Source organism: Pantherophis guttatus, chromosome 1 (genome assembly GCF_059756535.1).
Source record: "Pantherophis guttatus breed Tessera chromosome 1, ASM5975653v1, whole genome shotgun sequence".
NCBI classification, from domain to species: Eukaryota; Metazoa; Chordata; class Lepidosauria; order Squamata; family Colubridae; genus Pantherophis; species Pantherophis guttatus.
The window spans coordinates 60,701,477-60,718,344 of record NC_142063.1 but is presented as its reverse complement, the minus strand read 5'-3'; the positions used below and the strand labels follow the sequence as shown (position 1 = coordinate 60,718,344).

At 37.4% G+C, this 16,868-nt stretch overlaps 1 protein-coding gene across 4 annotated transcripts in view; it reads right to left on the bottom strand.

Annotated features, from left to right (window-relative positions):
- Nucleotides 1–11,219: 11,219 nt before the first annotated feature.
- PRKD1 (protein kinase D1) overlaps nucleotides 11,220–16,868 on the bottom strand; it is a 99,601-nt gene continuing 93,952 nt past the window's right edge. For all 4 annotated transcript variants that reach the window (XM_087875127.1, XM_034417950.3, XM_034417952.3 and 1 more), the window contains 2 exons: nucleotides 12,610–12,695; nucleotides 11,220–12,175 (listed from right to left, as the gene is read on the bottom strand). In XM_087875127.1, coding sequence (XP_087731253.1) covers nucleotides 11,957–12,175; nucleotides 12,610–12,695 — 305 coding nt within the window. In that variant the 3' untranslated portion in view covers nucleotides 11,220–11,956. The remainder of the gene's footprint in view (nucleotides 12,176–12,609; nucleotides 12,696–16,868) is intronic.

The following is a 16,868-nucleotide window of genomic DNA, read 5'->3' as shown; positions in this document are numbered from 1 at the left end:
TTAAGAATGAAAATGTATCCTAATTTTTTCATGTACATGAATGCTTATTTAGTTCAGTAAGATTATGGGCATAAATCATTTTACCTCAAGTACTTATTTAGCATGTGTGTTTAGACTGCAGCTGATGCCTCTTAGCTAGTAAAACCTTTAACACAATTTTTTTGATCTAACAGTGAATCATATCAGCACTATTAAAAAGGAATTGGGAGGGGGAGAGCTAATAAGGAAAATATCTCTAAGCACTCATATTTCTACCATCCATACTCAAGAAGAATATCAAATTATTTCTTCAGTTCTCTGAATAAAGTATCAAGACCAATTTTTAAAAGTCCTTTATTATCAAAAAAACACCATCCAGCTCAAAGAAAATTCTCTATATAGAAAATATTTTCCTGTCATTCTTACATTCCAAAACTGCTGTGTTTCTTACAGATTTCAGTTTATATTTAGTTATATTGTATTATTTTGAGCGGATTCCTGAATTTATAATATCAGGATTTTATAGGTCAGCCTGTTTGACATTTTACTGGTCCATGGCACCACCAAAACTGTCTTGTTGGTGTGGTTATGACTCACTACATGTTCTACAAAAATGATTATTAATAACTACACTAATCTTTCTCTTTTTGAAGATACGTGGCAAATCGTTGGAAGCACATCTTGCTTGCTTTAAGTAACACCTTTACTCAGTTTTGAGTTACATAAATGAAACTAACACCAAAAACAAGAAAATCATATGATGTTATATTGCTAAGAAATAAAAATAGTTTACAATGAACTGGCTACCCAGAGATGTAGCAACTAGGTCCCTGATCAAAGGAACATATTTTCTTAAGGCACAGCAGATAACTAACTGAATGTCTGGGTAAAAGCATTAAATGAGAGATTTAGTGCTTGGCAGGATGCCCAGGGATCCAGAGAATCCTATGGCAATTTCCCACAGCAAACCTCTTGCAAGAATTCCCAGATAATAAGTGATACAAAAAAAAAGAAAACAGAAGCTAAGAAATGAGGTATAAGTTTCTGACAAACCATACTAGTCACTATGCTATGGGTAGCTAGGGCAAAACCAAAGCAAGGTGATAGTATGGTTTATCACAGTTTGAACCTGTTCATTTCTTAGCTTTCCGGTTTCCAGAATTGATCCAAATTCATAAAAGCGGCAGGTTAAGTATAAATTAAGCTTCTGGTCAAGGATATGTCGCTTAAGGTTTAGAGAAAATCCTTTCTTATCAACAAAGGCTGGTGCGCTGACTCTTGTCCTTTTATGATATGTGATTATGCTAGCAAGAATCAATACAGGAAGGTTTTATGTATAGCAACAGTGCATCCAGTGTGTGTGTGTGTGTGTGTGTGTATGGAGAGAGAGGGAAGGGGAGGGAGGGAGGGAGGGAGAGAAGAAGAGGAAGAGGAAGGGGAAGGGGAAGGGGAAGAAGAAGAAGAAGAAGAAGAAGAAGAAGAAGAAGAAGAAGAAGAAGAAGAAGAAGAAGAAGAAGAAGAAGAAGAAGAAGAAGAAGAAGAAGAAGAAGAAGAAGAAGAAGAAGAAGAAGAAGAGAGAATCAAATAACTGTGCTTAGTATTACAAAGTATATATGCAAAATACTCTTACCTAAATATAGAAAACATAGGTGGAATAAAATTCGGTGCAAGTACAAAACGATATTCAAATATTTGCCAGATACTGATTTCATTAATAAAATCTTGTCCATTGTATTTACTGTTGGAAGCTGCTAACAGATTTATGCAAATATCTAAAATAGCCACAAGGTGGCAAGGTACACAAATACACTAACTCTAGCAAGCAGTAGAAAGAGAGACAGAGATAAAGATGTATACTTCTTCCCAAGAATATCTAAATTAACACACACATAAACACTCATAAAGAAGAAGTTGCCAGTAATAACTGTATTTTAAAGTATCGTTTTGTGTGAATTTTTTTAAAGCTGTTGAACTTCAGATGTGTTATTTAAAAGTTTTTTTGGAGACATAGAAATTTTTTTAAAAAATAATATTTTGGGAAATGTAGTAGAAAGGGGGTTTCTAGATATCTTATAAATTGTCAGATGTTCCTTAAAGATTTCCTGTAGCAGCATTATTACATCATTTCAGGTAATTCAAAGTATTCTTCAAAAATATGGTGAAGCAGTAATTTAAATTGCTCTCTACAACTATATTTAAGGTAGATGGAGAGTTCCAATATTGAGAAATCATTTGGGACTGATATCAACATTTATAATAGTGCATTTTAAATCTGATTATTAAAATGAAGAAAATATTGATCTAGCCCACCAAAATTCTATTTTCTACAGTAATTTAAACAAAACTTTGATTACATTAAGGAATTGTCTGTATACCTACCTGCCTGCCTGATCTGTTCTGATTTCACCAAATAGGCTTTTTGTTTAATTATAGAGAAAAATGAGATTTCTTCTATTGATTAATAATGATGTATGCTTGTATAAAAATATTTGTACACATTTTCTAATATTTGGCATGTTCAATAACCCAAATGAAAAGGCTTGCAGAGAAGACTGTATTGCTTTATTTGGAAAATGCCCACTTTGTTAAATGTTTAATGAATATTAAATATTTGTAGAAAAGTATATGTCCAGCCATTATCCATCTCTCTTTCTTATTTTCATCAGAGAAATAATTCTCTTGATCTATTTATTCAGCAAAACAAAGGAATTAATGGAATCTCTCTCATGTATATTTTCTTCAGCCTGTGAAATAGAGAACTATAGGTTGTATCTGGGAAAAAATGAAATAGCATTTAGGGATGCCAATGGCCAAAGAAAATGAGAAGCAGAACTTGATACAAGGTACTAGGGGAAAAAATGATTGAAATAGCATAGCGTGCAGAACTTTCATAGTTCCATCTCTGCTGTTTTAAATGAAAGGTGATGTGAAAGACCTCAGACTGAAATCCTAGATACTCTTCCAATTAGATCAATATGAATTGCTTCCACAGTTAAAGTCCAATATATCCTTATACTGTACACTATTGTGGAAAAGCTTGGTTTGAACTGCAAATGGGCTATAACAGTGATGGTGAACTTTTTAGGGACCGAGTGCCCAAACTGCAACCCAAAACCTACTTATTTATCACAAAGTGCCAACATGGCAATTTAACTTGAATAATGAGGTTTTCTGAGGAATTTCAATCACTCTTTCACAACTTGACTTCTCCCTGGTGGCTTCTTTAACAGCACAATTCAGGAATGATGGAAGTGTAGTACAGTAGCCTCTGGAGAGCCATCACATCCTTATTCCTTCCCTCCTTCCCTCCTTCCTTCCTTCCTTCTTTCCTTCCTCCCTCCCTTCCTTTAATCCTGTATATTATGGTTCATTATTGTTAGTATTTATTAAAGAATGCTGTGTAGCTTAGAAGCTCTCGGCAAAAATAACAGCAGTTGTTGTTTGTGGCTGAAGCTATCCTGGGCTGTTATTTACTTACACACACACACACACACACACACACACACACACCTCTATTTTTATTCCTCTTTCCCTGGGTCCTTGGGAAAGGAATGGCATCTTTTCCCCATCCCCGTCTTTAATAAACCCTAACCCTAACCCCCCTTGCAGCCTTTTAGCTACTATTGTCCCACCTTGCTTCCCTCTCTCCTTAAAACAAGGCTAGCAAAGAAAGCCAGGAGTGCATCTTCTGACACTCCAGTGCTCGGCCTACAACTCTCCATGCTCTTCCAGGCCTGGCTTGCTGAGGAGGGGGAGAGCAGCCCTAACATCTCCACTGCCCTTCCCCCACAGTCCCAACCATCACTGCCTGGCTTCCTCAAAGGTTTGGTGCATTTCAAAGGCGGAAGCTCGCGTCTAGAGGTGCCGAACAGCAGGACAGCTGTAAGAGCCCGGCCAGGCCTCTCCACCATCTGACTCGCCAATGGGGGCGCTTCTGTTGGGCCAGCCACCCCCTCCTGTTGGGCATTTGTGGTCAGTGCCTGGCTGGGGGAACGCTTCCCCACGCTGCCACCTTCTTTCTCTTGGCCCTGCCAATGAGGGAGGAGGAAGGCCAGATTTGGGAGATGGCCTTTTCCCCGCAAGATCCACCCCTGCCATTCTCTCCCAGCCCTCTTTGCTGGTGGCAACAGCAAATGTACCATGATGAAGGCAGAATCCTATTGCCACACAAAGGCAAGTGCAGGGGCACTTCACTCCGGCACAAAGGTTCCGCCCATCACCACCACCACGACAGGGCAACAGTTCTTTCATCCCGCTGCTGCAACAGGGTGACAGGGAGCCGCAGCACAGGGGTGAAAGAGCCACATGGCTTGCATTGTGCCTCTGCGTCATAATGGGCTTCAAGAGGAGGATGGGACCCTGCCTCCCCCATTGTGAAGTGCGCAAGTGAAAAAGTTCACTCAATCAATTCCAACTTCGTGAGATCTTTTTCTTTTATGAGAAGTTGGAATTGATTGAGTAAAATGCGATGGAGAAATGTGATTGGAGCTGGGCTGGGGCGACGGCGTGTGTGCCTATAGAGAAGGCTCTGCGTGCCACGTTGGCCATATGTGCCATAGGTTCACCATCACAGGGTTATAAAATAGCTTGTGACATTATAATAATACCTTTCTTTAGCTGCAGCCTGTAGATGTGATGTACTTCATAATTTGGGGGCCATTTTGGATGGATAACATATAAAAGGCACCAGACTGAAGGTGAAGGTAGTTTTTCTTAGAGGAAGTGGAGGAGGGTGGTCTTGAGTCAGCATTGATTACCAGTAACTACATGAACAAGTCCAGGCAGTTTTCCAAGCAAATTTTTTGGAAGTGGTTCACTGTTGCTTTCTTCCTAGAGCTGATAGGAAGGTATTTATCTCAGTCCTACTCAAGTATGTAATCTAGTACCTTAGTCACTAGATCAAACTATATTTTTGTTAAATTACCACTCCCATATTGAAAGTCAAAATGCTGACCAAAAATGCTGACAGTGATCTAATGCTATCTGGAAATTCCTAGTTATGTATTCCAACTCATCTGGCAAATAATAAGTGAAGAATGTTTTTCTAAGGCTGTCTTAAGTCTCTCTTGCATTAAGATTTTATGCAATGTAATAAGATGAAAGATAGATGATGATAGATGATGGTAGATGGTAGATAGATAGATGATAGACAGACAGAGAGATCACAGAGATGATGATAGATAGAAGATAGATAGATAGATAGATAGATAGATAGATAGATAGATAGATAGATAGATAGATAGATAGATTAGAGAGAGAGAGAGAGAGAGAGAGAGAGAGAGAGAGAGAGAGAGAGAGAGAGATAATAGACAGGTAACTTTCCTGTAATAGGGCAGGTTATCCATTTCCAAAGCAATAATAGAGGAATGCACGAAATGAAGATTGCATATTCTTTCAAACCTGAAGCAATTTAGTTCCACTAAAAACATTTCACCCAAACAATTTGCTTTGTTTTGCTCCAACTGTAGACAAACGTGTCCATGTATTTTATTTTGAGTGTAAAAACTTGAAATAGCCCTCAAAGTTTCAAACAGTGTTCAGTGTTTCTATAAACAGAACCTTTGAAACACCGTGCTATACAAAATTACCCACTTTTGCTCTGACCTTTAAATAAAGTCTCAGAATACATGTGTTTTGTTTTGAGCTCCAAATTTTGTAATGGCTATTCTGAGGTTAATACAGTTTGCATTCAACTCATTTTGCATATGGGGCAGACTGGACAGCTGGTGCCTGAAGAAAGGCTGAAAAAAAAAAAGGCAGTGATTAAAACAATGGGAAAGCATGGAATTCCATGATGGGAAATCTCAAGCGTAGCAAATAAAAACATACTGTAAGATGATCTGCAGCCTGCAACATTTAGACCAAAAAGTTTATAAAAAGAACAAGGGCATATTTAGATTGAAATTGGATTAACGAGCCATACTGTGGCTACAGGACTCTAGTTTCATATAGATGTTCCATGTATATATTTGTTTTTAACACACCCCTTTCTGTTCCTAAAAAAAGTCAGGCTACATAACTCAAACACACAAATAACAACATATTCATTTCGGCACAATAGTCACCTCATTTCCTCTACCCTTGCCAATTCCTTCTGTTGCACTTTCAAGGGTGTAATTCAATGCAAGCTTTGGCCATGAAATATGATCCAGCTTCTGAGTTGGAAGGCAAACATCTCATTCAAAATGCAGCCTTTTGAAAGATTATACTAATTTGCGCCCTCTTTTCTATCAGTTTTAATCTCTAGGTATAACTTCCAACAACAAACAGGTTTGGTAAGTTTTAAAATACAATGAAAGTTAAATACTTTGCAGATTTCATGTATCCTGCTATTGTCGGAGCAAATTTAACTTAATTATAATAATTGTGAAAAATTCAACTATACAAAAGCCACATTTGTGTTGTTTTCTTGCCTGTATCTCCAATTTTGACACATTTTCAAAAGCAAGTTCTCTTGCAGACCATTATTGTTTTGTGTATGTATGTTCGTGCAGAGCAATGATTCAGTTGGCATTCCGTGATTAAAAGAATTTTAAATGAAAACAATACAATAGAAGATAATGAGACAGTTTGTGCCACATCCGAGGAAGTTGTTGGTTTTTCAGTTGGCTTTATGTTTTCTTTATATTCCACATCATTTAGACACAACAAAGCATAGCTGATTTGTTTTGAAAATATTTGCAAGGATATTGAACATGAATTGTTTTTTGACTGGACTGCCCAGTTCAAAAGGTATCGTCTTCTGAGAATAAAGTTGCTTAAAATTCTTTAAGTTCTAGGGTGGTTTAAGCCTCACTTGCTTCTATTTTATTTTCATCACTTTTATCGTAGGAAATATAGATAATGGTTTTTCTATCTTTGAGTTTGAGAAAAGGCAACTGACCATTTCAGCATTGGACATAATGCCTGGGGATGAAGGAAATTAGAAGTCCAAAACATCTACAGGACACCAAGTTGCCTACTGCATTTCTTCCCAGCTATGATAGAAACATGTATCTTCTGAGCTCAAGGAAACATGCTGTGCATTTTCCTCTATAGTTTCACAACAGTGTCAACAGGTAAATTTAGCAGCTTGTATCCTGAAATGGCTTGTAATATACAAAACAACTCCTTTCATTCACAGAAGAGATTCTAAGCCAATGGTGATTCTTATTGGCAAAGAGGAGAAATTCTGTCAAGTCAGTCTTACCTTAACTCCATTGGTTAGTAACAATAGCAGAGTTGGAAGGGACCTTGGAGGTCATCTAGTCCAACCCCCTGCTCACGCAGTAGACCTGTACTAGGGATTCGAACCGCCAAAGTGCCGACTTTCTTGATCAACAAGCTCAGTGTCTTAGCCACTGAGCCACCTCAGAAGATAACTCCAGAATTTCACAATTCAGGGACTCACGGAAAGAAATTTCACTAACGAAAGCAACCTATGAACTCAGTTCTATTCCAACTTCTTCTTTTTTTCAGCAGGCATCTAATATGCAAGCCTGCAGATCACACGTGTTTTCTGCAGCTTGCAATGTTGCTTTGGGGGAATGGGTTAGAATCAGAGGTGGGTTTCAGCAGGTTCTGACCAGTTCTGGAGAACCGGTAGTGGAAATTTTGAGTAGTTCGGAGAACCGGTAGTAAAAATTCTGACTGGCCCCGTCCCAGCTGATCAGGAGGAAATGGGGATTTTCCAGTATCCTTCCCCTGAATTGGGGAGGGAATGGGGATTTTCCAGTATCCGTCCCCTGAATTGGGGAGGGAATGGGGATTTTCCAGTATCCTTCCCCTGAATTGGGGAGGGAATGGGGATTTTCCAGTATCCGTCCCCTGAATTGGGGAGGGAATGGGGATTTTCCAGTATCCGTCCCCTGAATTGGGGAGGGAATGGGGATTTTCCAGTATCCGTCCCCTGAATTGGGGAGGGAATGGAGATTTTACAGTATCCTTCCCCTGCCACGCCAACCAAGCCATGCCATGCCCACTAAGTAGTAAAAATTTTTGAAACCACCACTGGTTAGAATGGTAGACAGCGTCTCACTCATGGACCCTGCTTAAGAGTGCTACTATGGGTGTGACATCAGCTTGCTGAGCTTGGGTGGTTCTTTCTTGGGATAACAAAAGGACATGCTTCCACACCCAGGCAAGGTAGTCCATGGGAACTGTTGCACTACTGATATCATATGGTTACACTGGCACAGCATTCTCCAAAATGTCTTCTTCTCATTGCAAATTTGGGATGAGGAGGTCTCAGAAAGTTGATCAGTCCAAGAAAGTGACTGTATATCCAACACTGGGGTATCTTCATAGCAGGGACTAGGGTCTGTCAGCTTGCTGCTAATGGCAGAGAGCTATGACAATGACGGCAGTAGTAGATGGAGTTGTAGGGTTCTAAAAATGTAATTAATTTGATGAGTAGGGCTTTTCTGGAGGTTTCAAGTTACCTATGATTCTGTTTCAGAATACTTTTTAATAATTTGATTAAATTGGTGCTTGATTGCATGGTGCTATTTTCTTCTTTTTTGACTACAATAGTTTTATGAGGTGAAAGTGGAGCTTCATTGTTGTAGCTCTGGGATGGTGCCACAAGAATCTCAATTTTATTACATTGTTTGTCCGATAACTAAGAAATATGCATGGAAATACAACTGCTCAGAAGAAAAGAACTTTTACATTGGATATGTTCCTTGCTCAAGGTATGAATATATTATATGTTAACTTCTTTTCTCTGATGTTCTGACACAAAGGTCTGCACAGATAAAAGCATCATGGGTTACAAATAATATCATCCTATAATCATAAACTATCAAATGCTATTTCATAGCATAATTTTCTACATTTTTAAAAGTGTTATATAAATTCCAAAATACTACCGCAAAAAAATTTTCATTGTAAATTACCTTCAAAGTTTAATTTGCTTAATATTTTCCAAGGTTGAGCCCTTAAAGTTACTTTCAGTGCTAGGAATAAAACTTGGCGAAATAAAAATTTGTCATCTTTCACTATGCACTGAATAGCTTTTCTTCATTATTTAGAATAATGAAGAAAATATTTAGAAGATAGAATCCATTTCTATCAGACCTTTTTCATTTTGGAATTAAAACATTGTAGTTTGTCTTTTGAATGGTAATGTGTTCTTTCTGAAGACCCAAATTCACAGTATTCGTCTATGGTCAACCACCCTAGGCTTTTCTAAGCAGCTGTCTTAGCATGTGAAAATGTAGATAATTCAGGATACAGTTTGATTAGGGGCACCTAAACTTTTTCACACCACACCAAAGATTTTCTTTGAGAAAATCTTATCTGATCATAATTGTTCATGTCTTATTTACTGTTATTTTGGTTTTTTCAAGTCAGTTTTTACTATTCATGAATGCCTGTTAGTTCCTACAGTCTTCTTGACAATATTTTTGTCAAGAATATTTTTGGAAGTGATTTGCCTTTGCCTCTTCCTAGGGCTAAGAGGTAACAGCTGCCTGAAAGTTGCACAGCTGGTTTTGTTCCTAAGGCAGAACAAGAAGTCATGCCCTTCTGATTGTTTCTTTCTGATGGCTTTACAACTACATCAAACTGGCTATTTATGCCTTAAATACAACTCCTTAAAATACTGCAATTCGTTCTTTGTGCCCTTTGAAATGAATATAGAGCACTGTTCCTGAATCAATATCACATTTCCAGATTGTTTACAAGCATAGCATGAAGTGTTTCCTTTAATACATAAAGAAGCAGTTTGTGACAAGGTTATACATTGCCTTCTTCTGTGAACTGCTTTGGAGTTAACTCTATTAATTCTTTGAGTCAGTCTGGTCTAGTGGCACCAGGCTAGAAATTAGGCGACCGTGAGTTTTAGGCTCACCTTAGGCACAAAGTTATTTGAGTGACTTTGCACCAGTCAATTTGTCTCAGCCTAGGGACAAGGCAAGGGCAAACCATTTCCAAAAACCTGCCAAGAAAACTAGAGACTAGTCCAGATGGTCACCAGGAGTCAGCACAGATTTTAAGGCACAAATTGAATTAGAGGCAAGAGTTGTAAATATACAAAAGGGTGTCATTTCTGTATCGACTTACTCCTAACACTCCTTCCTTAAACAATTCTTGTTGCTTCCATCTCTTCCAACTTTGCAAGGTCCAGTAATAGCTGCAGTTTGCTGATCTTCTGCTTCTTGCAAAGAAGAATCTTTTTGTCCTTTTGTTTTGCTGACTGGTTTTGCGGGCACAGATGGGCTGTAGTTATAAATAGATTTTAAAAATAAGTAACAGATTTACCATTAAATCAGGTCTAGCAACTATTATTTAAAAGAAGTGGAGATGCATTATAAAAAGTTAGCTTTGAAGAATTACTAATGAAATAGTAAATTGCTTGGGTTGGTGTGCTGAGAGCACCTTTGCATAGCTTAAAAATGGATTTTGTTCTGGGACTGTAAGGTCACTTCTTCTGGATATAAGCATTACATCTCAATCAGCATTTTCTTCTGTCAATGATATCTGCTTCTGATCCTTTTATCCTGGTATGCAAGTTCTACAACCTGAAAGTAAAATGAATAAAATGTACAAAAGATGTATTTTACCTCCTACTCTCATTCCCCTGGAAATAACTACAAATTCTTACTAAAAGTGACTGACATTGATCTTGGCAAATTCATTTATCCCAAAGATACAATCCTGTTATTGGCCACTGAATCTCAACCATGATCTGTCAATACCTTCATTGAAAAGACAACAAGCTGATTGCTGAAGCTGGTTTTATGAAAAAAACATTGTAAGTAATTGATTAGGTTAGAATAATATACCTATTCTAATTATTTTCAGAACCACAACATTGCTTTGTGATTATTTTGAAGAGAATAAATTATCTAGTGTTTTGCCAACAATTTCTCACATTTCTTTCCTTTAATCTGATGTTTAAAAAAAAAAAATTCTGATGAAAGGGTTGATGGATTCAGGCCCTTATTTTTAGTTATAAGATCGCCGAGGGATATGTATGAGTGTCCTGCCTTATTATACAACTATTTTTTCTGTGGTCTATAGACTCTCTGAAAGGGCAACATTCATATCCTGCATCATCAAGCAACAATAAAAGAACTTTAAATATTATCAGAAGTAGTTCTGAAACATACAGAGAAGCAAAAAAGGAGAAGCCTATTTTGAGAGGTAAAAAAAGTTTGGGGTTAGATAATTATTTTGCAAAGTCTTTATAATTATTATTCAACAAATACTCTTGGATTAAGTCTGGCAACCATCGAACCTGGCAAAGTAATTCAAAGTTTTGAGTGCTTTAAGCAGAATTTTATTCAAAACATTCATGAAAATATCATGTTGCTCAGCTTCTAAATGTACATTTTATAGCACACTGGTATTAGAACAAGGAAATAAGCTACTAAGAAGAGGCTGCAGTTTCTCTTATAAGGTGCATTTTAAGCCATGCTTAAAAGCAGGCTGCACCCTTACTGTGCAACTGTACAATTTCTATGCATGCTTCCTGGTATCAGGATGCCAATACATTGTTTCATGGCAAAAACAAAAAACGCAAGTCCTTAACTTTATTTTAAAAAACAGTAAAAAGTTGTTCACAGAACAGTGGTAGTAATCTACTCTTCAAGAGTTTGCAAACAATGCTAGTCCATGCTGCACATAAAATCAAAGGTCAGTCAGTTCCATCCGAGACAGAAAAGTTTGACTAAGAGGAAATCTTTACCCGAAAAGGCACAGTGGAAACAGGTCTGGATGCTCAACATATAACAGAAATCATTCACAACAACAGGTGAATATTCCCAGGAACTTTTTTTTTTTTTTTGGTTAATATAACATGTTCGTTCACAAATAATAATAGCAATACTAATAATCTGTTGATTTGTCTTGGCAACTCCCATACATCAATGGTGGTAACAGTGTAACAGCTTTGTTCCCATCTGACAGAAATTAATGGCATGTTCTACAAAGCAAAAGTTAAACATGACCGTATGTATTTATTAAATTCCACAGTGTTTTGACAGATTGCGATTCAAAGGATGCTGACACGCTCACTGAGGGCTTTCAACTCTGCTTCTTCTGGTTCAGGGTTTTCATTGTGGTTAGGGCTTCGACTCATAAGGTGTGCTGGATACTGTAAACTATTGTCTCCTGCATATTGTTCCCACCGGGAATCGTCACTTTCATGGGTGATATAACGCTCCCCTATTTTGCATTCAAGTTCCCGCAAATCTAGCCAGGCTTGGTAATCCTGTAAAACGAAATAACAATTTTAATTAATATTCAAAAAACCCACTGAACATATAAACAATATCGTAAACATTTCATATCCAATCATGTCAGAGATGCCAGTTTGGGGAAAGATGGTGTAACTAAATGGCAATAGTCTTCCAGGATTCTGGCAATTCAGAACCCAGGACATTCGGCATGTAAAGTTTGGGGTGCATCGTAATTTCTTGTCATCTAAGCAACACTGTATACAATTCAAGTAGAATTACACTTGGACTCTGGAAAGCTCATCATATACTTAACCAGTCTGGACATGAGGCTATTAGCATTTAAACCAGCCCCTTGTTTTTCACATGCCCAGGTAATTGTGCTCAAATTTGTAGCAATTGTGGTAAACTGTTATCTTAACTACAAATAAAAAAAAAGAGGTAAAAGGCATGAAATTTATAGCATTACCTGCAGCCAGGGGTGGCTTAATGTCTTGTCCACACTGTAACGTTTTCTCATTTTAACTTGCAACAAATTATTTATGAGATCAATAGCTAGAGAGAGAGAGAGAATTCAATTTCAGAGGACACCATTCTCTAAAAGATGCTCAAGGATCATGCGATAACAAAGTCAAAACAGGAAGGCCAAAGTAATAATTCAGTTTTTGTCATCCATTCTGACCAAAAGCTGTAGCTTAAATGTATTAAGAAGAGAAGTTCAACTGAACAGAAAGGAGGAAATCATATCAGTCTTATTTTGAGATTTTGATTCAACAGCCTAATGGGCAGGACCTTAACATATAATATCCAACTTCTTGTTTTGGCTTTTCTCTGTGCAGTTTTCACTGCCAGACAAGCTGTTTGGCTGGAAAACTATAGTGTAAAAAGTGAAATATGGTCTTCTTGTGTGCTGATATATCTATTCTCTACAGACAAATCAATATGATTATGCTAGCATTTGTATCAAATAGGAGAATTCAAAAGATGGTTTTATATATAGAATATGATACTGTAATTCAACATAAGGCTTTTTGAAGAAACTTATTCTCTAGCTGTTCCATTCTCCTAAATCAATGTTGCAGTGTTTTGGGGTGGGAGAACAATTACAACTGGAAAAGGTCCAATAAACTTCATTGGTTACTCATATGATAAAATATTATAAAATAAAAGTGTTATTAGCACTGTTAAATGTATCTTAAAGGTAAAGGTAAAGGTTCCCCTCGCACGTATGTGCTAGTTGTTCCTGACTCTAGGGGGCGGTGCTCATCTCCGTTTCAAAGCCAAAGAGCCAGCGCTGTCCAAAGACGTCTCCGTGGTCATGTGGCCAGCATGACTAAATGCCAAAGGTGTACCGAATGCTGTTACCTTCCCATCAAAGGTGTTCCCTATTTTTCTACTTGCATTTTTTACGTGCTTTCGAACTGCTAGGTTGGCAGAAGCAGGCATAAGTAACGGGAGCTCACCCCGTTACATGGCACTAGGGATTCGAACCGCTGAACTGCCGACCTTTCGATCGACAAGCTCAGCATCTTAGCCACTGAGCCACTGCATCCCCTAAATGTATCTTACTTCCATGCGTTGTGTAGATTTGGTTCAAGGGAAAGGGCTTTCATATATTAGGTATTCTTCTCCAGATATCCACTGTCAACACATACCCATTACAGGTAAAACAGCAAATACCAAATCACTTCCAGGGCCATAGAAATGCTCTCCAATCATTACATGGTTCCTCTTTATATCAGGAAATACATGAAGGTGGCTTATAATGTATTGTTCATATGAACACTTAGTTCTGGCTGTAAAACTTGCACATCCATGTATTCTTCAATTTATTTTTTCTTGGTTAAACATGATTTGCTATTCTCAATAAGAGAATTAAGAATGTGTCTTTAGTGCAAGTTGTCTGAAGTTTTATATTAAGTTTCCCTTTAGAAATTTAGATACTCTTTAGATACTTTTGGAAAGTATCTGGAATCTTCAGATGGTACAGAAAGTGGTCCATAGTGAGTGGTCAAAGAAGAGCATATATAACACTCTTGCTCCATGAACTGCACGGGGTACCAGTTTGCTTCTGGGGCCAATTCAAGATGTTGGTCATCACCTATAAAGCACTACATGGCATAGAACCAGGTTACCTAAGAATCAGCCTTGCCCTATCTCATCAGCTTGTTGTCACTCAATCAGGCAAGGAAGGTATGATGCAGAACCCATCAGTCAAGCAATTTTGATTGGCACGGTCTAGGAAGAGACCCTTTTCTGCCCTGCTTTGTGGAACATCCCTCCCCCATTGGGAAGGAAAGTCCCAATATCTTAAGTCTTTTGCAAAGGGGTCAAAATCTGGTTCTGCAGCTTTGGGGGGGCCAGAAAAGACCACTCAACTGTGGGGCTGGCTAGTCCCATGAGAACTGGCCCCCTCTGCCTGTAATAGCCATTGTTAAATGGCTATTTTAGGTTTTTTTTTCCCATTTTCGATGTTGAATTGTCATTATTCCATAATTCTAAAAGTTTAAATCCTATTTTTATGTCATTTTATTTATTGGCTATATTATATTGTACACCACGCAGAGCCTCTTTTGAAGGAGACGGGTGGTTTAGAGAGATGAAATATAAATAATAAATAAATATTTATTGTGATTAGTACATTTTTATTGTCTATTCCTTGTTTGGTAGTATGTTTTATATTATCCATGGAAAAGCATCATAATATATGGAATAAAATAGTACATACACTATTTATCAGGATTATTACATTATTGTAAGAGTCACATTAAACAATGTCACAAAATGCCCAGTGATATGTGTCTACATCATTCTTCTTTTTCTATAGTATAAGCTTACAGGCTTGAATAATTTTTACTGATTATTTAGAAGCCAGATCAAAAAGCTAAAAGAATGAGACTGCAACAAATAAGAAACATCCTATACATGGAAAATATATGTTGTATTGTTAGCCAACTTTTGTTCATTGAAATTATTAAATTGCATCGTTCTATTTTACTACTTTCTATAGCCTTTTGTCGACTGACAGGCAATTGGTGGCATAGCAGTTAGAATGCAGTATTGCAGGATAACTCTGCTCACTTCCAGAAGTTTGATCCTGACCAGCTCAAAGTTGACTCAGCCTTCCATTCTTCTGAGGTAAAATGAGGACCCAGATTGTTGGGGGCAATATGCTTAGAGAGTGCTGTAAAGTACTATGAGTAACATAAAAGTATAAGTGTTACTGTTATTGCTATCAGTAATTGCTAATTCCCACATTTACTTTCTGAAATTCCTAGCTTAACATGTTGAGAGCTGGCTTAACAAGTCACACAGAAATCATGAATTATAAGCCTACCTATTTAAGCATGGTACTAGTCCCAGGAAAAGTAGAACCTAATGAGCTCAATGTCCAGCATAATAAGAACATATATAAATTAGTTTTAAAAACTAAATTATATAGCCCATAATTCAAGAGAGGCATTATGTAGACCTGTAACCATAATAGAATTATACAAAAATAGTTTTAGTTCATCAACTTCTAGAGTACACTATATTTTCCACTTCTATTTTAAGAAGTGTTCCAATTCACTTTTCTTGAAAATTTCTGGTTCTTTTCAAATGTACCAATAAAACACTGCCGATGTTACCTAGTTTGATAATGAAATGTCTGCAAGAAACCCACCAAGCTCAGAGAACACCAGGGACCCCACTTTTCAAATGTGTCCCAGTGTTCCTATTCTACATTACTAGAAGAAGCTATCCAGCTGATACATACTCCAGTGTGTCTCTGAAGACGTACGTAACTTAATGTACCTACAGAGAGATTCAAACATGGAAGGATTCCATCTCTGGTCAATGTCTTTGTGATGTTGGCAGTAAGTCAATGTTCACTGGTATGTTTGTTGAAGCTTCAGATTCAATCTCCAAAAGTTCTTTGGAGAGCAGTTTTAGGAAAAGGTTAGGCTGCTTTAAGGCATTGCAGACATGTTCTCTTTGTGTTCCAGGGCTCTCAGAAACAATTTTTGTGAAACAATTTGGAAGTGCTGCACAACCCTATTCTAATAAATTGATGTAATTCAATGAGACATTATTAAATATTTTCAGTGATAAAGCTAAGTGAGAGTACAGCAACACAGGACCCTATGTTTAAAGGATAAAGGTCCCCATTTAAAGGATAAATTGTTATATATTATAAAGTCTCACTCTAGAGCAGGGGTGTTAAACTGGCGGCCTGTGGGCCAGATGCGTCACATGCAGGCCATGCCCACCCCAGCTCTGTGAATGGGAAAAAGTCATGAAACGTCATGTGACAGCAATGTGACACTGAGAGTTTGACACCCGTGCTCTAGAGGCACTGTGTCTCCAAGTACACAAAAGGAAGAAATCTGTAGTCAAGTAACTTCTTGAATGTTTTCTTTTGATCGTTTATAAAAAGGAAAGAATTTACCCACTTTCTATTTAAAATATAATAAAATCTTAGAATAATATACTGCTCAAAAAAATAAAGGGAACACAAGACATCCGAGATCTGAATGAATGAAATAACCTTATTAAATACTTTGTTCTTTACATACAGTAGTTTATACACTGCTCAAACAACTAAAGGGAACACAAAACTATTGTAACGAACAAAGTATTTAATAAGGCTATTTCATTTATTCAAATTTCGGATGTCTTCTGCTTGTGTTCCCTTTATTTTTTTGAGCAGTGTACATTGAATGTCAGTAACAATATTCTCTTAATTTT